The sequence below is a fragment of the Acipenser ruthenus genome, chromosome 20, assembly GCF_902713425.1.
Source record: "Acipenser ruthenus chromosome 20, fAciRut3.2 maternal haplotype, whole genome shotgun sequence".
Lineage (NCBI taxonomy): Eukaryota > Metazoa > Chordata > Actinopteri > Acipenseriformes > Acipenseridae > Acipenser > Acipenser ruthenus.
This window is the reverse complement of record NC_081208.1, coordinates 2,216,206-2,239,927: the sequence shown is the minus strand read 5'-3', so window position 1 is coordinate 2,239,927 and position 23,722 is coordinate 2,216,206. Positions and strand designations below refer to the sequence as shown.

The 23,722-nt window shown below is 38.2% G+C and overlaps 1 protein-coding gene across 7 annotated transcripts in view; it reads right to left on the bottom strand.

Annotated features, from left to right (window-relative positions):
• Positions 1-23,722, bottom strand: part of LOC117425596 (histone-lysine N-methyltransferase PRDM16) — a 220,319-nt gene that overhangs the window by 82,319 nt on the left and 114,278 nt on the right. For all 7 annotated transcript variants that reach the window (XM_058993086.1, XM_058993085.1, XM_058993084.1 and 4 more), the window contains exon 3: positions 14,633-14,683. In XM_058993086.1, coding sequence (XP_058849069.1) covers positions 14,633-14,683 — 51 coding nt within the window. The remainder of the gene's footprint in view (positions 1-14,632; positions 14,684-23,722) is intronic.

Below are 23,722 nucleotides of genomic sequence, written 5' to 3'. Positions count from 1 at the left end.
GCCTGACACGCTCGAACATTTCTCAACTCTCCGGGTGCTGATTTTTTGTACTGAAATGTACTGTGTGCTTCACCGAGAGAGAGAGAGAGAGAGAGAGAGAGAGAGAGAGAGAGAGAGAGAGAGAGAGAGAGAGAGAGAGAGAGAAGGAGAGAGAAGGAGAGAGAGAGAGAGAGATGGTTTTAGCTATAGGGATCAAACTTCTTCTCTTCCCAAGAAACCTGCCTTCCCCTATGTGCACCAAAACGGCTTGCTACTACTTTCAGCAGTGGCAGGTTATAAATGACTCCATCAAGCTGTTTTCTAGTGATCTTTTAAACATTCTTTTTTATTTAAAAATATATATTTTTGTAACTGCAATCTTTGATCATTTGCTTTTACCAAATACACAGTTAGAAATGATTGCACTGGGAGTAATTGAATCCTCTTTCTTATTCACTGCTTTTAGCATTTCACCCAGACATCAGGACACAAACGCTGGTGTACAGTAATTTGACTTCTGCTCACAAATCCACTGCATTCTTGCAGTACCTGGAATAAGATTACACTATCGAGGTCGCTGTTCAGGGTACAAGAGGTTTTGATTATCTGTGTTGTTGGAACACATAAAAGAAGAATGCATCCGTTGAAAAGAGATACAGCCCTCACAAGCCACATATGACTTTGTAACTACCCTCGAAAAAAGCTGGAAACAAAACGCTGCAAGCCTTGAGGGGGCAGGCTCCCCGTGCAAGAGTGTACAGGCACTGTCCATGAGGGGACACTTTGATAAATGGCCAGTTTGTGGTGCTGTCACGCCAATGATGTCTGTGGGGAAATACAGAGGGGCTCTCCGAACAGCAGATTGCCAACCTGTGGTCAAGGTGATGATCAATCAAACTGATTGGCTATGGCAAATATGGTTACTGATAGAAGAAAAATAGATTACTGCGCAGTATGGGGTTCCAGGTGCTAAGGTCAGGTAAATGAAACAGGGACAGATACAAACTGCAAGGCAAGCTGACAGCGGCAGAGCGATCGGCTAATATCTCGAGGACTTCATTATTGCAAGCGGACGGCTTGATTGCTGTTCTCGAACTTGAGCTCATTTCCTTGGCCGTTGCTCTGCTGCTGTTTGTGATTTGTGGAGAGCTGTTTAACCCTTACCTGGGCATGTAGTGGCTACTGGACTGTCAGTATTTCATAAAACCTAAATACTCAGTTTAGTTTTGCTCTTACATGACAGAGAACCATGGAAAATCTTGACATCATTTTGGAAGCCCATCCATTGTGGGTACCATAATTTCTCAAATATAACTGGCTTACAGTGCCTAGTCAGAAAACTAAACTGCTCTGCCCAAAAACAGGTATTTCTTTGGTTTTTCATCATTTTTATTAATTAATAAAAACCTCTTTGAACCAATGCAAACTAATAAAAAAAAGACCAGCAAAATCCATTTACAACAAAGAATGGAGCGCTACAGCCAGTAAAGTTAAAACGATGATGTCTAAATTGGGCAGAGAATGTTTTCTCTGGGGTTTAGACCACAGGTTTTCAAACAGCAACATTCCTAATCTGCTTTCAATGACTGTACAGCAGCCTGTGCTCGACTGAGCACTTCTTATTTTCTGACTCTAGACATGGTGTCTGATCCCTCAAACTGTCTTTAATAGCCTCATTCTTCTCCTCTCGTTATCTCTGGTGGTTCCCGTGGAGAGAGGCCCGCGCTATCACTTCCATCGCTAACCACATCTGTGTTCACGGTGCTCGCTAACTTGTTACAAGCTCCGTTGTGACCCGTAGTCAACAATCACCACAACTCGGCTGATTCGACGAATCATGCTCCAGGGTCAAGATAAGCAATTCATGAAGGAAAGATTAAAGATGAATTATGAGGATATGATTATGTTCATTCGTTGGAAGCGAGGCAACAATACAATGCTTTGTATGAGCAAACCCTGTGGTCATATACAAAATGGCATACTTTTGTACATCGTTGTTAGGTTTCGCAAACAACACGTTTCAAAACAGTATTTCACTGGCATGGCCCATCAGTGGAACAATACTCTGTAACAATTTGTCTCCTATTGTGTGTGGAAGCTGAGTACTATATTGTACTGTGCTGTGGATTTTCCCATATGGTAGCAGAATCTGCATCTAGTTAGAGAAATGTGGCTAGATTTTTTGACTTCAGAATCATTTACTGAATAAGAAATGACACATTTGTTGTCAGTATGGCCCAAAGATCAATTAACCGTGAACTATCGAATCCAAGCTAGAATTCAGGCAACATTTTTTCCCCCCAACATTGGGCCTGAAATTGAAAATACATATTTTTTTAAAAATTAAGCAATTCCTTTTAAAAAGCTGCTGGGAGCTCAGACAGACAGCGTGTATGTTTTTTTTTCTCGTTTTCTTCCTTTTTTTTGTTCACAAATGAAACGGCGCTGCATTGCGACATGTCTGCATGGGGGATCCCTGCTACTCTGATGCATTCTTACAGGAGAAGCCGAGATACAAGAGCTCTCATTAACATTGATCCACCCCTGAACTCAAAAGGCAGGTGCTACTGTAATTAGCTATTGTTTGACTATCAAAAGTCTGAGCTGATTAAAACCGCTAAGTGCAGTGGGGCACTTTTTCATTATTTCAAAGCATATTCCATGCTGTGGCCCTTTCAGTGCAGACTCAGCTTCCGCTGTCGGCTAAGAGCTTGTTGCCAGCGGTAATCAAAACTAAAATCTGCACAAACCTTCAGGGTTTTTCGGTTCAAGCAGAGTCTTTTCATTAGAAATATGTTACTTTATGGAACCTGGTGGCCAGCAAGCAGGGGAAAATGTGACTTCTTAAGGCAAGTGAATGGCATCTCTTTAGTGATTAGAGCTGCAATAATGTGAGCCCCTGCTGTCAGGCCTAAGTCCATTTTATTGCTCATTCATTTAGGTGCTATTTTAGAAATACTTGATGCAAATCACCTGCTAAGAAGTCATGTTTGGCAAGCAAGGATACCCATTACGCTGAAATCTTAAATCAAATTTACAATAAAGAAGCTGGAGTTGAACCTGGTGTATTAGAAGATAACGTACTGTGGCATTATTATAAAATTATATTTTCAGGTTGGGGCGCACACAGAGTGCTTTTTAATTAATGCAAAAATGTTTTTTTAAACACAGTTAGGGCAAAACTGTTAAGCTCTTTGCTAGGAATCTTGGATATAGCTAGTTTTTAAAAAGGGATAAAAAATGGATTAAAACTAAAGGAAATTTGTGTTTAGACATCACAAGAACCACCGTCGCCACAAAGTCTTGTATTAAAAAAAAATACATTGAGTAATTTCCTATTGTTGGGTCATTAGGGTTAGATTTTCACCATTTGAACTGGGTTATATAACAGGTCACTCTTAACACATGTGGAACAAATACATGAAATAACTGGCAACATAGAAAAATGCTTTCCCATCATTTACGCCATCACTTATAGAAACTCTAATCTTAGAAATAACAGAACGTTTTGATAGATAGACCTTGCTAACCATGTTGAAGATTACACCACATACAGGGGTCTATTTAATTGCTTGAAACTGATCTAAATACCGCCTTCATTTAAATAATTAAAACATGATCCTCCTATGTTGTTATGTATGTTTGCTGACATCCATAAACTGAAGAGACTAATAATGAACTGTTGGATGTTTGGTTTTCATAACCATGGCCCCTTATTAATTATTTAAACAGTGGTGGTAGATCCGTTGCCATTTAGATTAACTGAGTAGACCTCAGAGTATACAAGCCCTTTATGCACACTAAAACAAGTACACAATATTGTTTCTTTTTTTAATCTTTTTGGTTTTACTTGGCCGCGTGTTTCCCGCTTCATCAGACAAGGTCAAGTGTAAGTTCTAAAGCCCCAGCATTTTTATCTGCTGAGAAATAAAAAACCCACTACACTCAAACTACATCCTGATTTACATCAAACACTTTATAATCAGTATAACAAAGGGCCTGAATGCCAACTGCATTAGTGTATGATATGGTGGATACATATTTATTGAAAAGAATAACTGATATGAGTCAACAAATGATTAAAATGAAGAAACAACACGATAACGCAAATTCAGTGTTAAATAAAAGCGCATTAGGCTGGGAGTCCCGCTCGTGATGACTCAATTACAGGACTGTTGTTCACTCACGGGTTTGTCTGCAAGCCAGATTCCTTTGTTTTGTTTTCTGATAGGATTTCTCGTTTCAGTAAAAGGATTACCCCTAGTGAATACGATAACAAACTGTATCGTCATGGGCCCTCGTGTGGGTCTCTAACCACTTCAGTACCACAAATCCAGCCTCTCTTTCTAACACGAGGTCTCCTGCGCTCTGCTAAGTCCCCTGCTTACTCAAATCATTGTTTTTCCATCAGATAATTCCCATGTCTAACAGTTCTCTTGATAAGTACATGTTAATTACCCTGCCACCCTGGTTGTTTCTCCTTGTAAATCAGTTAATTAGAGGTGACAGGCCGATGGCTTGTTTACCCAATTAGCTTTCCCCTGTTTAATTATCTTAATTACTTGGATATTTAGTACAAGGAAACGGCCTTCTTCCTTCCTATTAGCATACTAAATGCAGGCAGCAGGGCAAGGTGCTGGTTTTACAGCCTTACCTGTTGTATACACACACACACAGCAGGCTTACATTTCATATAGGTGTTCAATCTTACAATAGGAGTAAGATAGGCGCTAATAGTAACAAATCAGAACGGTAACGTTCAGACATTTCAGTCACTGTATAAAAAGATGAATGAAAAATGCATATATATATGCATATTTTATATATATATATATACACACACACAAACATGAAGTTTTATTTGTTGATGTACACAAAAGCCCTTCAGCTGTTTAGAAAGAAAAGTACACAAAACATCCTGAAATAAATATATTTTTTTAATTATTTAAACATTTTCATTTTTTTCATATTTGTACACGCCAGTTATACCTCCTTTCAAACCTATATATATATATATATATATATATATATATATATATATATATATATATATACTATATAACTAGAAGGGATGATTAATTCCCCATTGCATTTTAGAGAAAGGTTTCCCATGTTAACAATGGTTAAGAGTATATCGTGCCGTGGAGAAGAGAAGCCAGCCTTTCCATTACTGTGTCCATACTCCATAACCATATGAGGCTACTTAAGGCATGTGCTGAGCGGCAGTGAATGTCCCCCCACTATAATTAATGATAAATCTTTAAGCTAGAAAGCATGATTGATGGATGGTAAATGGATGTTCCAAGCACCTATTGTTTCCCACTGACGGATTAGGGAGAGTTATTTTACAGTTCATTTGATCGCTCTTTCTTGGTGTCTGTCTCAAGTCTGGTGGTGCCAGCCAGCACCAGTGGCTTCTTGGTGGGTTAATTCTGTTTAATGAAGAATAAAACCCTCAGAGGTCCAGCATTCTCCAAAAAAAAAAAAAAAATCCTTGTTTTATTAACTTGTCTCTGTTCTCTGCAATCTGCTAAGATTAAAGGGTACTTAGATATTTCAATACCGCTTGTTCTTTCTTCATTTTCCAATGACACTAGTTTTGTTCCACTAATTACAGCTAAGTACACCCTGTCCGGCATTTTCTCGCTTGCAAATTGGTTTTGGAAAAAAAAAAATACAGCGCATTAAAATGTATGTAAAATGTCTGTATTTTCTGTTTTGATTTGTCATATATCAGTAACTCAAGCAAAAATGATAAGGGGCTCATGAATCAAAAACCTTTTACTGAAGAGTGAGAAACCTTGAACAATTCTGTAAAAAACTAGCATGCAGATAGGATAATTACACAAATACAATAAAGCATAGTGAAAGCATGTTAAAGCATAGGTAAGCGTTGTAAAGCCCAGAGAGGTATAGCAAAGCATATTAAAAAACATAGCAAACTATGGTAAATGCATAGCATAACCGTGAGAAAAGCATGGGACACCTGCAAAAATCACTGTGGTAAAAGTTTAGAATGGTTATTTCCAACCCTGTTTTAAATAGAGTTGCTCTGACATGATCAACGTATTAATCCCAGAGACTCCGTCTTTACAGCGTGTCTGTTTAGGCAATAACCCTGCACAGAACCTCGAAACAAGAATGCGTTGAAGCTGTTTAGTAGGCAAGAGATGGAATGAAACTGCGTGATTAAATTATTAAAAAATGTGTATAATTAAACCTGAGCAGGGTTTACGGGAATTGATTCAATCACAATTTTTTTTTTTTTAATGGAAAGCTTTCTCTTAGCTGAAAGTTATGACTAAGAAACATGTATTGTTTTTGTTTTAATGAACTGACTTGTTCTCACCTGAAGATGGACCAACACACCTCATCCTATTCCTTAGCAGACTGCCAGTTCACACATAGATACACAGCATACATAGACACGAGGCAGTCTGGTTTTGATAGTGTATAGAAAGAGGTGCAGTTTGAACAGAGCTGTAGGTATTCATCCCCAGTGTCAAGGATCGTTTTGTATCGCATCGTTGGAGTTGGAAAGCAAGTTGTGACCTGATCTGGCCTCGTCCTGAATTTACCAGAGCTTGCACTTTGTGTTATTTATTCTTAACACGTCACTCTTATTTCTAAAGCGACCTAAACAATGTTTTCCAGTGGCAGGACTCCTCTTATTATTTACAATCACATGCAATGTTGGCTTCCAGGGTTTTACTATCCCGGTTCATAAAAGCTACTACAGTAGTCTCCACATATAAGAACACCTCCTAAGAGAACACTTCGCCTAAGAGAACACCCTTGTGGTGAAACTGATTGTTCCCCCGTTGTAAATACTCTGCCTAAAGGAACAAGAACTTTGCTTAAAAGAACACGTTTTTGGCACTGCTAGTGATTCGTTCACAACTGATACAGTACTGTTTTGTAACCTGATAACTCATCATCATCATCAAACTTAAATTCAAATGGTTTATTCAGTTTTTTAAAATGTGACTTGTCAACGCAAGAGTGTCTTGAGGCACATTGATTGGTTTATTCAATCTTTCCTGAACCACCGTCATATCGTTGCCTCGTTTTGTATTCTGATTTTCATGAGTGCACCTCATCGCTACAAAATGGCACGTAAACAAACAGCGAAATGCGCCGCTGTTTCTCTTGCTACAAAAAGTTGGAAATTATTTGAGCTCCTGAAAAAAACGCGTGCATGGGGCACTCTGTCAATTTAGTTTCACAGTTTATTAACATTAGTTGGTCTGTTACTTTAATATTATAGTTTATTAACATACACTTGCCAATTGCTTTTCTCTTACTTATTCTATTCATTTGATATGGTGCGTCATGACAAGTAATAAATATTTATTTATTTATTGATTCATATTGTGTCTGGCGGTCAACTCCGTCTTAAAGAACACTTCGGCTAAGAGAACATTTTGCTTGCTTCCCGAGGGGTGTTCTCTTAGCCGGAGATTACTGTATCACTGTGCTATTACCAATGCTGCATTACACAGATACAGTGCAAGTCCTCCCTAGCGATCCTGTCTCCACCCTTGCCTGCAGGGATCACTCTCAATAGTGGTGACAGAACATCTCACAGTCAAATGAAAATATTGACACAGGGTAGGTCTGTTAACGGTGAGCGCTTATCCCAACGACGGAGATTAAGATGGGATATTTCACAGAAGCAAGTTTTTCCAGGACACTGGTATTAATCCCCCTCTACTTACATGTGATAACTGATATGGGATCCTGAACATGTGCTGAACAGATGGGCTCTCTCCTTCATATGGACATCACGGACGACATCTCTGTCTGCACAACGCTCTCATGCTTCATTCAGATGCACTACAGGATAGAACGCATCATGGTTTTATCCATACTAGACCTTGCTCAACTCTAGACTTACAGTTGTAATTAGAGTACTGTCTAGGTTAGAGTACTGTGTAGGTCTAGAGTCGTGCAGCTGGGTTTCCATGTACCTGAAACTATATCATTTTGATTATTTTGCTTAAGATCCAAAGCTATTTGGTACCTGAAGTGTGAATAAACCAGTGAGGGCACTACTCCACCGGGCGCCCATCCTAATCTTTTAAGAACCAATTGGAGCTTTTCAAGCAGTGCAAACAGAGGGTCATGTGTCTATGAGTCAATCCACAAATAAAGCACACAGTTGACAAACAAATGGGAGATTTGTGTCGTGAATGGGTGCTGACAGCTTTGACAAGTTACTCAATAGGATGAGAAATTATCTGCCAATGTTTTGTCTTCTCTAAACTGAATTCCTTTGAACAGCTTTTTGTAGGACAAGGTAGGGTAACAGCTCCTCCTTTGTTCCACAGGGGAAGATTATACTCTCTTCACAGGCTGGGACAAGTTAGATATGATTATTTTTCAGAAATCCTGTAAACGAATGGTTGATTAATACTAATTGTTGAAAGGCACATTGCGGCTGTCACGGTAATCCTAAATAGTAACTGCAGTACATAATGGCTGGGGCTTGGTTTTAGATTATAGAGTACATTATTCTTTGAGGTTGTTGCATGTGTTTCTGTGCATGCTTGCTTATAGCCCAGCTGAGAAGCCGAGATGAGATATCTCTTTTCAAATATGCATGTACTTGCTTTTAAAAAGTTAGGTGGGACTGATCCTCAACAAAGTTACTTTGCACAAAGCCACACAATAAAGCAATAACTGAGCTTGGATTTGAACCCACCTTCCCAGAAATCAGACCTATCTAATGGACTAAACAACCATGAATGTATTTCCCAGTGAAATATACCAGTAAAATGTTTTTTGTACCGAGACTGTAAGAGAGTCATGAAACAGCATCTAAAGGGACTTGACTCTCCAACTGGTGGATCTTTTGACTGTGGCCTATATTTGTGTCACCCTGCCACCCAGCACAGATATAGTTCCTGCTTGACAAGCAAACCACCACTCCCATATACCCTAGATTATCCTTTCCTTGTTTTTCTTCCCTATGTTTTGTCTGCTTGAAATATTCAAGGTTTGTCAGAGATGTCAGGGAGGTCAAGAAGTGAAGGGCTTCCTCATCACCGTAAGCTTTTCTTTCACATGACCTTCACAGAGCCAGGGATGGTCTCCAGACGGACTTGTCTCTGCGAACCGACGAGAGCCGGCTGGCAGTGGGGCTCTCATGGGCATTGTGGCATTTTCTCCAGGCTTGCAGGAGGCCTCATCCCCTTTCTCTCTTTCTCTCAAACCCATAGGCAGTCAGTTTTTCCATGGCCCTACAAATGAGGAATGACTAAACTGTTGTTCCAGCAGCCTGCCATTAAAAGTTAGATATTCTCTTGGCTTTCTTGGCTTCTTACAACCCATTTACTCCGGCGCACCATTTTTCATTCTTAAAGGAAGGGGTTTCAGAAGTAAGTGGTGTGTAAATGGTGTCTCTCTGTAAACACACTATACTATCTACGTTTGTGTTCAGATGCTAACTTCTTGCAAATACTTAGTTTCCATGGCAACCTAAGCTGACCCACATGTTATTATCCTAGACGACTGACCGGCTTCTCTCCTCATTCAGCCCCCTGAATTAATAGACTCCCGCTCCCTTTATTACTGCCCGGCAGACAATAGTGAGAATGAAACATCGTAAAAGAAGACACTCTCACATGACAAACACAGCAACTGTCTGCTCTTTTGTTTGGGAAGCATTAGACAAAAAAATGTCAGTTCAGCGAAAGATTATAAAAACCAACTCTGGACTGACAAAGTAAATGAAAGTTCCACAGTCTTCTTTCACAAGTTCCCAGTCTCCCAGTGCCCCCTCCTGTTCCCCTTTCCCTCTCTCCCACTTATCTCATACTGCATTCCTGTTGCTGTAACACCAAAGCAGTATTTATATACACACTGTTCTGCCAGCTGCCTATGTCTGTGCTGCCTTAGTCTCCATTGCCTTTTGGAAACCCAAAAATACTGTATCTTCGCGGATACCTTTAGTTGTTCATAACTTTAACCAATCATTCATAAGATTTTCAGTATTAGTAAAATAACTCAAGGGTAGACAAGTGTGTGTTATCTTCAATTATCTATGTTTCAGGGTTATAATAGGTGTCTAAAAAATCTTAACTCTTAAAATGACAAGTTTAATGCAAAAGTGTAGCTTTAAATATAGATCTATATGTGCGTGTGATAGTTTGCCCTTTCATTCTCAATCTGTAAAACTGTTATAATTGCTGAGTGTCTTTTCCCTGTCTATAGGAGCACTGCGTAGGAAGACGTTTCAGAATAACTGAAGCAACATGGTCATCATTTCAATTATATTTAATGAAATGTATTCAATTTAACCACATAAACTAGCCAAAAAAATAGTCAAACAGTCACCACATTTATGCTTGAAGGTCCAAAAAGCCTGTTTTGACAAGGTTATTCTTAGATTTTTATGGAATATTCCAACATCAAAAATGCTCTGCTGTTTGTTACTTTATAAAAGACATTATAAGGATTGCAGCTCCATGAATAACATGTTCTGTAATGCTGGGCTGTGACACTGGCCATGAATAGGTGTTATCTTGCTGCATTTACATTTGAGTTAATCCGGCTAACGCCAAATCTCTTAACAACAACAACAACAACAACTAAATTATTTAATCATTATATCTTTATATACAGCAGTGTGCAAATGTTTTACAACACTCCATTGCTTCTGTGGCTTACTGGTCTCCCTGCTTGACAGAAGTACCAGCTGTATAAAAGAAAAGTCTATGGATACAACTTGAAAAAAAATGACTCAAATTACACCACATATTTTGAGAAAGTACACAGACACAATTCCAAAAAGATGCCAAGCTGTTACTGATGCCATAGGAAATATAAACATCACAGACACTTTCAGACATAGCTGTGTTTTCAGTTTGAAAAAAAATATATATAACTTTCTGTAGTAAATGAGTACATTTTTTTTTGTTGTGCACACTACTGTGTATGCTTTTGTTGATTACATGTTGAAAGAGTCACATGAAAATGAAGTACTGGTGGTGTCAATGGAGATGTAATTGAGGTTTACTGAGAAATTAGCCTCAAAAGAAGGCTTCTGTGATGTGACTCTTGCACTGAGACTAGAAGGTCTTACAGTCTGGTAGGCTCCACTTAAGCCCCAGGCTGTGTGGCCTAGCATATAATTGCACTAGTAAAGATAGTTAACAGCACTGCCTGTTCTTCTTGACTGTTTATTCTAGTCTGATTTCCAACTCCTCTGGGTCATCATTCATCAGCACAGACTGCCCCTTGGGAGGAGTCCGGGAGACCCCATTCACATCCCTCGTAACCAGGGGGCATTTGTGATGGCCAACATTATGGAAAAATGAGAGAACCGCGGCACGGCAGGGGTGGCAATGATTATAATATCCAGATAATCATTTCAAACAAATTATCATAATTATCAATCAATCATCACATTTAAGCAACTTGCCCTGGAGGATCGGATTGCTTCTGTGACCTGTAATACTTTCTGTGTCTCATTATAACCTTCATGAACATTTAGAATTAGGGTTTTTTTTGTTTTGTTTTGTTTTTTGGACTGCGGCTGCTTTTTTTTTTTGTTCTGGGAAGATGTGGAATTTCTCTGTAAGAGACAGACGAAAACTTGAAAAGGAAAGAAAGTTCTGTTAGTCGACAAATTTAATAATAATAATAATAATAATAATAATAATAATAATAATAATAATAATAATAATAATGCACATGCCCAACTATATAATTCTGCACAAATTGTTCTTCCTAATGAAACAACTTATTTGTTGGTACGGTAATTAAAAATGTAATCCTGGCATGCATCGTGCTAGTATTTCATAATGCAGGGCTTCTATTCTTAATGACAAAATAAAATAAAATAAATGTATTTGTCTGTTTTTAACCAATAACATTAATTACACATTTCTTTTGAATGCTATCCTGAGCTATATGTGATTCCGCTGGTTTACATCAACGGACTAATCCTGTATCAGAGCACACTGCTCTGGCAATAGATGCTTCCTGTAGATAATTTCATACAGCATTTTCATCTCATCAGCTCCATCCTTCCCAGTCCTTATAAAATTCCAAATGCAGCCGGATTACCGCTGGCACTTGAAGTGTGGAATAATCACTGATATCTGTATAAATCAGGAGGAGTGAATAGCAAGACAGATAAGTAGAACGAGGATAAAAAAGGACAGCTGATATTATCTGAAACTACAGTGATAGTTGATGCTATCCTTATCTGTGCCTGTGTGTAGCTTTTTTTTTTGTTAAAGGATAATGCCAAGCTCCCTTGAAAGTCACAGAATAAATATAGAACCTTTCTTTTTTTTTGTAACGAAATGTCTATCCTAGTGGATTTTGATAAGAAGGCTATTGAGCTATAACAACATCTTCAATCCATTTTTCAGGCAGCCCTTAACTTGTCTCTTTATTTGTCCCTAAAGCCTCCTCAGCGATGTCTTTTTATTATGAGTCTCTCAGCCAGCTCTCCGGGGAGCTGGGGGGGGGGTCAGGGAGAGTGATAGATAGATAACATTATAGATTATCTCCCACAGATGTGTTTTCTCTCCGGTAGCCTGGGGTTGTTCCCTCTAAGTAAACAGAGACTAAATAGGGATCCGAGCACAGAGAAGAGTCCCCCGAGTCCCTTGTCACCATGGCCAGAAAAATAACCCATCCCACATATCCTGCTGAGCCTTAGGGTAGCGAGACACAATCTCTGAGAAGAAGCAGAGGAGTGTCCTCTGGGAAGTCACTTTGGGAAGTGACTTTGGGAATCTTCACAATACTCGTCCCAGTATATGAACACTGCATCATGAAACTGTTACATTTTAATTGTGTGTTATTAACTTGTAGATATGAAAATATTAGTGGTGGACAACAATATTGCATTTTTGTATCGATATCGTGCATGTATTTCGATAGATAATATCGAAGTCTTCCAAAACAAACAAAAATGTAATCACACAATTGCAATATAATATATACCAGATATGTACATATTAATAACTTAAAGCAAGAACTTACTTTAACTTAATGGTGCTTTGCTTCATAAATATCCATGGAGAAAAACAAGGTCTTGTTATATTGTTTTACTATTCCATCACCAGCTACCTCAAAACCAAAATATTTCCATACTTCACTTTGAGGTTGTTCTTTTTCTAGCCATTCTGGAAGTAATTCAATCTTAAGCAGCTTTGCATATAAATCCCAACTCACATTTTTAGCAGTATTAGCGAGCGTACGAGAATTATTATTTTTTTAAATCCCACGATATCGCAATATGGAAATTATTATCAATATCGAACACTATCATATCAAAATATCGATATTGGTGCCCATCACTAGAAAATATGATTTCATTTTTACCACTGATCTATTAATAAATCAATTCAGATTAAAAAGGGTTAGGCTCTAGTTTATAAACACTAAAAACTACAAACATCATTCTTGGTGAATTGGGGGAAACTGCAAAAGGGATGCCATTTTGCTCTTCAACTGTGGATGAGTTTGGTTACAAGAGAGAACTGGAGGTGATGCCAAATGTAATGCTTACCACACCCTGGCTACAAAAGTTTTAGCATGGGCAATATGCAAGACACTAAAACACTCACCGCCCACATACGCCTTTATGTATTTGCTCACTAAACAGTTGTTAGCTTTGGGATGTCAAGACATTACTATTAATGTTCTTACTTGTCAACACTATTATCCCTGCCCCCCCACCCCCCCCGCCTTATTCTGTTTAAGATCTTCTGGTTCTTTGCTTGCACTTCTTTTGCAAATATTTCAAAAGACAGCACAGTCACTTTTTGGTTCAAAATCACTTTCTGTGCTGTTGCTCTGTTTTACACCAATGGTCTACTTGCAACCAGGTCATGTGACCTACCGCCCATAAGATACCAGAAAGTAACAGTTAAATGTTTGTTTTTTTGATCTACAGTGCAGTTCTAATGCTTACAACATCTGTACAAGAAAAGAACGGCCCACAACAAGGTCCTGTGACAGCGTGACTAAAGAAGACCAACACAAGAGTGGCTTTGAAAAAAAAAAAAAAAGCAGCATTCTTTTGTTTCACCGGAAAACCGCCAACACGCAATTTGAAATTGCATCAAAGTGAAAGAGGGCTGAATCAGCCCGTTACGTTTTTATTTCCCTGATTGCCTAATTGCTTCTGCCTCTGGCCATCTACTGGGTCTCAAACAGGTGTCTCAGCATTGTTGTTTCACAGACCATTACGTTTATACTTGAACTCTTTACCTTTCTGCTTTGACCTCTTGACACCGGCCATAAAAGCAAACTGCCCGCCCCACCCTCAATAAATGTAGTACCTCATAAACTCCCCAGTGGAGCTTCTATACATCATGTTTACCAGCTGAAGCTCCGAGAGTAATGCTGTACAGTACTTTGAGGGTTACAGTAATCTGAAACAAAATCGTGGGAGGTCGCTGATTTCAAAAGTCAGGAGGTCCCAGATCTTTAGTCATGGTTCAACCATCGTCAACCATCATTAACTTCTGCTGGTAATGCTGTGGTCTGCCAACTGGTCCTCTAAAGTTTCTTCTGGGGAAAATGCTGGGATTCAATTTGCATCCCACTGGTATTTTGTCAACCTTTCTGTTAGGATTCTTCAGGAAATATGAGACATGTTTTCGAAGAAAAACAAAACGCTTCCTACCTTTTTAATGCAGCCATCTTGTGTTGCCACATCATGGTCGTTTAGCATTTCCTAAAATGACAAAGAGAGAGAGAGAGAGAGAGAGAGAGAGAGAGAGAGAGAGAGTTACAATGCATCATTATAATTAGATCGCTACCATGACTAACTGGTTGAGAAACAGAGATGGCATGCTCCTAAAATTCAAATAAATATTGCTCAATATACATTTATTACATGATCCAATACAAAGTTTATACAGGCATTTTACTCAAGTTTCTGTATAATATGGGCCAAGGCTGATGCAATATTTATCCAGCTTATTAATGAACATTGTTTGACCAACAGGACAGAAAAGTTGGATCTAAAATGTCCACCCCCTCCAACATGTAAAATGAATATTCATATCTCTCTCTCTGAATCTACATATGTATCTACACACACACACACACACACTACACACACACAGTACTGTAGATGGTGTTAATTTGCGTGACAGGAAATTTGTATAAGACACTCAGTTTTTTTCATCTCAGAAGATGTGAAATTGAATATTCATCAATATTTATCTTGTACACTGTGCAGAAGTTGTTCACTGTCTTTTCTACCTCGTCAGAAAATTCTGTTTATGAAGGGAAAGCTTGTTCAGGCTTTGAAACAGCTTTCTGAACAGTTTACCAGCACCACATGTTACTGGATCAAGCAAAAAATAAATAAATCCGGACGTGGCCTTGTGAAATAGTTGCATTTTTCTTTGACTAAACTTATCTGAGAATATCAGTCAATATTTTTTTTAAAAAAGAAGAAAATAATACTGATCTCTCTGATAGCCCTTTCAACTTTAGAACAGAACTTTTTCATATTTTACAACAAATTCCAATAGACTTCTGACATTGCGAAACTCATTATACAGTAGAAGACATCTGCTCTTTAAAAGGGTTCAATGTTGTTTGATAGGGAGAAAAACTTTTTTGCATGTTTTTATGGAAAAGTGTAAATATGTATATTAAAAAAAACGTTCTATAGTGTTATTTTTGTGTGCTATAGGTCAGTGCACAATGTAAAATACTATGTAATGTAAACTGAGCAGAGACATCTTGTCCTATTGCAATCCAGATTAAACAGGTGTAACAAAAATACAACTTTACTACCTAAATAGAAGTTCAATTTGATCAATTAAACAGTTTAGGCAAAAAAAAAATAAGAAGAAGACCTTGACTGGAATGACCGTCTTTGACTACACTGGTTTATTATACAATACACCATAGTATGGCGATATTAAAGTATTTCTGGCAGTGCTATACAGTTCTATTTGTTTTAAATATTGTCCTAGGCTAACCCTAATCGTCTCGTCCACAATGTATTGATGCACTGTGCCTTCTAACACTTTCCCAGAAGCCCCTCCTGTATGCGAGTCTTGTGGAAAACAAAACAAAAAAAACTCCCAGAGTGCACCTGGTCTCCCTCGCCCCGCGCACTGTGTGAACTTGCCCTGTTTACCCGAGACAGTTAACATTCTTCAAACACTGAGGTGATTAATGAGGTTTTCTGAGCATGTTCCTTCTCTTTAAATACACACTGAACAGATAATATTGTGCACAAGGTTTCTTTTTTTTAAATTGAGTTTCTATTGAGAAATACTCCAAGGTGGAACTTCAATCCTTCGCAAATAAAACTAATAAAAACATCATGTTTGCTCATGGTTGACAAACTGAACATCTCAGCGAAGCAGTAATCTCGGATGAACGTTACCTTAATGCTTAGGTAACATAGTCATTAAAAGAATATGTGGGAGAATTGTCTACACTTCAGCTACCTTTAGCTGTTATTTCTACATGACTTACAAACACCATTTCTTTCATTCACATGGCTGTCAGATACAAATCGCTTGCTCCCAGCCTCTTTGGTTCTGGTGCAGATGTTTGAGAGTTGAGTTGAGGGGGCCAGGGCAGGCTGCTAGTCTCCGCATTGTGGCCTCTCAGTGTCATATTCTGTTGAATATGATGGGCATTCTATTTATAGTATCATAAGACAATTTAGCATTGATAGATATCTTTGAATGGGGTCTTTTATACAGTCGCTACCCCCCACCAGAGGTTCAGTTCTGACTGACTAGTACTGACCACTTACATCCCAGCACCAGATCACTGTTCCTATAATGTACTTACTATAACATACTTTGGAAATCATGGTAAGCTGGTGTTCTTAGTTTGATACCTGTATCTTTATGTAGACTGTAATATAAGAATTACACCAGTGCAGTAATATTTTGACACTTTATACAATCTTATATTTTCATTTAACTAGGATACAGCAGTGTTGTGTTGTGTTGTGTTGAGAGGTAATGATGTCAATAAAGCCTGGTTATTTTCTTGTCCTTAACATTGTTACAATATCTAAAAATCTCAAGAGATGCCCTGGCTTCTAAAGCAGGTCTGACAGTTTCAAAAGAGCTTGGCTTGTTTATTCCACACTTTAGATGAGGATCTGTTCATTCATCCCAGAGAATCGTGGGTCTTCCTTTAATGCTGAGGAAACCTTGTAAAACGTGATTCACCCTCATCCTGTACAGTAACGAAATGCACTTGAGCATATAATCTTACCTAATGCACCTTTCAATGCACTTTTTAAGTATGTTATGACAAGACTAAAGATGAGCTTTAGTGTGTTAGGTTAGCCTTGCATACCGTAGGATTATAAGGCATTACACAGCATTCTCTGCACTTCGATGGATTTTCGCGTGCTGCAGCACCATTTGACTCATGGGTGACAAACGTTTGAGGACTTATTTTGTGTGCAGTAAATGCTACTTTCTGTTTCACTTAATACACTGTAAACCTGTTAAGACACAGACGGTGAAGTATTGTATGGCATTTTGGTTTTGTGTCCTGGACTAAAGTTGAGACCACCTCACTTGTGATCTCAGCCTGGCTTTTAGATTGTACTGTAGATACTCAGCAACACCCTCACTCCACACAACTTGCAAAAAGCAAACAAAGCTATTGTGTTACCGAAATTATAAACGCAGTCAAACTGATGCAACTCAGCTGTCTGATTTGCATTAATAATATATTTATATATATATATATATATATATATATATATATATATATATATATATATATATATATATATATATATATATTATTATTTATTTCTTAGCAGACGCCCTTATCCAGGGCGACTTACAATTGTTACAACATATCACATTATACATTATTTCACATTATACAGATATCACATTATTTTTACATACAATTACCCATTTATACAGTTGGGTTTTTACTGGAGCAATCTAGGTAAAGTACCTTGCTCAAGGGTACAACAGCAGTGTCCCCCACTGGGGATTGAACCCACAACCCTCCGTTCAAAAGTCCAGAGCCCTAACCACTACTCCACACTGCTGCCCTATATATATATATATATATATATATATATATATATATATATATATATATATATATATATATATATATATATATATATATATATATATATATATGCACTAACAAACATAGTTACCAGTACATAGTTAAATGGCAACAGAAGAATCAATATAATCAAAAACTGGGAGTGTGTAGCACCACTATATTAAGAGCAAAAGAGAGCATTGCAAATAGTCACTCTATAGTGGTAAAATAGCAGTAAGGCATGATCATACTTATCAGTGGGATAATCTGCATTTAAATAAAAGGTATCCCAGAGAGTTCTATACATTTTTCACTACGCAGAAGCCCATTAGACACCCAAGAGATTTGCATGAACATAATATTCAATAGCCTCCTGTTTTGTAATTTTGGCTCTCGTGTCAATGTTCATTGCAGTGCTTCATTTCCTGCAGGATATACAGAGTCTGTCATTGTAATTTATAGTCCCCTTGCTTTCTTTGCACAGCACTGCATTTGCAGTATATAAATAAGTTATTTCTGGATTTATAAAGATATCAGAACGAACCAGCAAAAACTAGAACAGGGCTATCGCTATTTAAAACATATTTCCACAATGAGCTGCTGATAAAGATTTCTACTGTGAATACCAGGAAGTTGAACAACAATCTGATAGAATATATTTATGATGACTTTAATAAGCTGAAGACTTGAAACTTTTAGCCAAGACAAATAGTGAGAGTGCACTGATAGTAAATGGCGCATTTGTCTTGCCAAGCGCAGCAAGATCAGTGATAGGAGGGTTGTTTAATTTAAATCTCTCCCTTCTTGGGATTGTTTGATACCTTATTATATTCTTATCAGCCTCTTCAAGCCTGTCGTTAATGGATGTGAGAAAACATACTGTGAAAATCACAGCTGACGAACACGCAAGTGCGTAGAAAGGTGAAGGAGGATGTTGTCTCAATTTCATTTGCTTGCTTATTACTAAGCAAAGCTAACAGTTGATCTATGGGAATTGCAGAGAGGGTGTAGCAACAAAACGCATTGACCCTGTAGATATAGCAGTGAAGTAACAAAACCTCTCAGAACTATACAGAGTTATTCATATACTATGTACCATACCAATGAAACACAATGCAGGCAGACTGAATAGCTCTTTAGTACAACTGGAAGCACGCAAGAGTAAATACACCAAAGGGTTAAAGCCAGGTCAGCACCTCAGCAGTAAACACCACTACTTTATTTTATTAACTAGGAATAGAAATTGACATTGTGTTTCATATCTGTCATGTAAATTTATTAAAAAAGGGGGCAGATTTTATTTATGTTTCTTCCATCCATCACCCTATTCCCTTGTCCTTTTAGTCCACAGCACTGAACCCGGTATTGACCGAGTCATATGAATGAACTCCAGCCCAGACACCGTTTATTGATAAGTCTTTTACCGAGATGATCAGTAATAATCATAAGTGAATAAGGAAGGAGTGATAGATCTTGCTATAATAGCCTCTCTGAAAGTCCACAGCAATAAATTAGGAAACCTTGCGGTCCTGGAAGAATAGATGTTTATACGGGGGCAAGCTTTCTGTAGATTAAAGAGTGCCCCTGGCCTCTCTCTGTCATCTGCCTTCATATTTTCATCGCATTACGCTTATTAAGAAAACAAATTGGCACAAAGGCACACAATACAGAAGAGAGAGAGAGAAAAAGGTTATTCTACATACACTGATGTCAATCTCCCAGAGAGGAATGGATATGAATTTAAAAAATGGGATCAAAAGCCTTAAATATAAATTTACAAACTAAATACAGTCCATTAAAGTAGCGACACTCTTTACCTTAAATTTAGCAACCTGCCAGCATTACAAACATGTGAAAATACAGTGCGATGACAGCCGTCGTACAGGAAGGTATACCTGTTTCATTAAGATTTCTAAACGAATAAAAAAAAGACACTGTGAATTTGGGACCAATCAGTTGACCTCCATTGTCCATAGTCTTTTCCCTAAAAGTAAATATGTGTAGGAACAGCACTTATGCTGGAAACTATTCATAGCATTGTAGTTTATATCATCTTCGCTGCTTTATGGATATAAAAGATCCTTGGGGTGAATTTGGGTCTTTACTAGTCTTCAAGACCATGAGTCTTCACACCCAAAAGACACACACAGAATTGCATTATAGTGTAATGGGCAGTGTTGTGCGACACACTGCTGTTATTTATTCTGTCCCCCTTCGTGAAGATGAGGTTCAAAGCTCTATAACCACAAGCCTGGCTCTTTTGCACAGTGGTTAAGACCTTCGCTTGCAGTGCGCTGGGGGGTTGCATGGTCACCTAGCCTCTGCCCTGGGACAACAGCAGCACAACTAGAACTAGATATTTTCACTTTATTACCACCATGCAAAAGTTGAGCTGAATGCAACCTTGTAGGTTTTAAGTACAAGGAACCAGTATTTGAGAAGAGTATGATTCAGAATCTCCCTATAGGAATAATTCTTCTACGGGCCTGCCAATGCGTGCCTGGGTTTTAAAAGGTACTTCCTTCCATGATTTTGAATGATAAGGGAGAGGGGGGGGAATACATTTACATCCTAAGCCTGGCTTTGATGATGCCAGCAGAGCTGGTTATTGGATCCAGCAACACATTAAAATCAACAGCTTCTTGTGAGCTGCTGTAAGTGAGTCTAAATGAGCACAAACATGTGCTTTATTTAGCTAGAGTTTAAGTTTGGGTCAGTCCCTGCTCTGGTGGTGAGCCATTCTATAAACCTTTATGTTTTTTCCAACCAAATACATTTCTTGACCATGTATTTCCTGCAGTTGGCATTAAAGCCCACGTTTCACGAATACTCCACTTTAAAAAAAAAAAACCCACTGCATATGCCATAAAACCTCAGTGTTATTGAACATTTTGCCTGGTTTTCCAATTCCGAAATGTCTTTTAATGGAGATACGTATGGAGCAAGCCCCTGAGTCAGTCAATGGTCCTTTTGTCTGCAAAATGTCTTCAAAACACTGCAGATCTACGAAGTTGGGTCATCAATAGGAAAGAGCAAATCTCTGCAAGCGTCATGCCAAGGCAAACACCTCGTAATTTTATAAAACACCCTTTTGTTGAAGCACAAACGTCTTTTTCTTTAAAAAAAGGCATAAGCTCCTTCTCATTAAGGCTTGTGCCTACTGACAGTTTAATTTATTAACTCCACTAATGGCTCATATTTTTAATGAAGGCTATGGAAAAATGTATGTTTGCTCAACTGACAAAACATCATTCACCTCAAGAATACAGTGAGATTCAACAGGAGTGGACTGAAAAAAAGCTTTTCTGTCATCGACAATATAGTGATAGCAAAATAAAATAAAGTAACAAGACATGTCCATTGTGGCTTTTTTTTTTCTTTTATACACTTTATTGATATACATTTTGAAGTTGGTAATGACATTACTTTCTAGGAGCTACAAAATACCAGTTTGTTTTGAAAGAGCTTTGAATTTAATGTAAACAGAAGACTATTTTTACAATTTGACGTCAACTTTTGGCTATACCAGCAAACTTTATGGCTGTGATAGAGGCCCCCTCCCTTTGAGCTATGAGTGGTATTCAAAACAGACAGACCGATAGCTAACATTAAATACATTTCCATTCATTTCTAGCCCTATTACTTGGCCTACCAGGCCAACTTGTAAGTACAAAAGTTTAAACATTTGATCAGCACCGCGAAAGAAAAACAGGAAACCTGTTGTCTTAAATTCTACAATTCATAAATCAGAAATTGTCGACGTTTGGTAGTCGAAGCTGCGTGTTGTTTTAATTGTTTCATTTCTAATAGCGCTAGTGGAAGCTCTTGGGAGGCTGCAATGTCTGGGAATGTATTCCTGCCTGGCACGCTCTGACAGTAAGGGTGGGGTTTGTCATTCTGATGCCTTCAATGCTGCAGAGTCATCTCTTTAAATGTGACGGGCCTGGCGGCTGTCAGCCCAGGTGACAGAGTGAGAAGAATGACCCCCAATTAGTGCCTGAGGATCAGGGGGCTATGATGTATAGAGGCCTGTTTGAAAGCCTGTACTTCAGTACTGGGAATCTAAAATGTTTGTACTGGGAGTCACATTAACAATAACACACTGGGTAGAATAAATGTTCCCTGTGTGTTTGTTCATCTTATTATAAGGTAAAAGAACAGTATAAAAAATGTATGTTTATTTATTTATTTATTTTGTAATATTATTATATAAATTGGGCAGGCTACAATAATGTGCCAGTCCTACAGTATTTAAACTACCATGGCACAAGCCACTGATGGGCAGGAAGGTTACAAACTCACTGCAACTTCTAGTCGAAACATTTGTCATTTAATGTATTAAGTTTCTTTTAGTGTATCTGAACCATGTGAATTCCTGTTAGTCGGTCCAATTGTTAGATCTCAATTCATCCGAGGTCTCGCAGGCAGGGAGGAGGGCAGGACTGTATGGGGTTTCATCCTGTGAGCCGCTTAAGGTACGAACAAATGCGCCTTCTCTCTCTCTCCCCTCTTGCACTTTTTTTTTGTGAAAATAAAAATAGTCATGACACAGAACACTTCTGGGAAAAGTGATGAACAAAAAATGTAAAAGAGTGGTACCAAAAATATCCAAATGCAGCTGAAATGAAAGTTTTAATAGGAACATGATCTAACCAGCCAAGAATAATCCCTGTACCAGCCAAATGGTTACAGTCCATCTGGCAAGTGTGCTGAACCTCAGTGTTAAATACTGATCTAAAAGTGAAAGAATGAAACTTCAGATACTGGACACTGTGGGGGGCTGTGTGTTAGACTTAATGTAGCTCACTGCAGAGCCCCGAAACCAGTCTCCTTCGATCACCATTGAAAGAAACACGACCCCTAAAACAGCTCGCCAGCACTTTTAATCTCATGTCCAAAACACAATAGAAAACCCAGAAGTGGTAATTATTTAAGAGTTTGGGTTTCTCCCATTACTAGCCTAAAACGGATAAAGTTCACACCTGCCATTATTTGTTACTATTCAATGTTGCATAACCCCACCCCTCCCAAGTCCTTTGCACTTGATCATTATCCAAAATGCAAATAAAATCTCTACTATATTGGACCGGTCGGGAGTGAAAACCTAGTGATGTATTTCTCCCTTTCTCTCACTCTTGTGATCTCTGTGCAGTATTTATTCCTGCGCCAAGAGATATCACCCATTTATCTCTGCCCGTCTGTCTCCAAGTCCACGAGATAACCCATCATCACCATAATAAATGTCAAGCCTTGATGATTGATGCAGCTAATGAAATTGATTATCCATTCCCACCGCATAGCGCACCCGTGATTCACTGCTGCCGGTTTACTTGAAACAGGTGATTACCTTAAAAGACGAACCTTCACGTATAGTTTAGTTTCTATAGATCCTATGGATTTTCCTTGTGCGTTTAGGAAGGAAAGCCTGTAAAAAGACTCAAGAAGCCACTTTAATTAATTAAATAATACATTGATTAAATCAGGAATTGGTTATTTAAAAGATCTTACGTTTTATTATTTTTTTATTTATTTTTTATGTACCATATTTGCTTCGGGTTTGGCTTTGTCTATAAAGCTTTTTACTGTTTAGGTATCTTGCATGCTTTCAAATGATCTCAGGAGGTTTGGAAACATAGGTACAGCTTATTGCTGAATGGTAAGTAAGCAAGCTAGCTAACATAATGATTTAAACAGGAATGGCCAG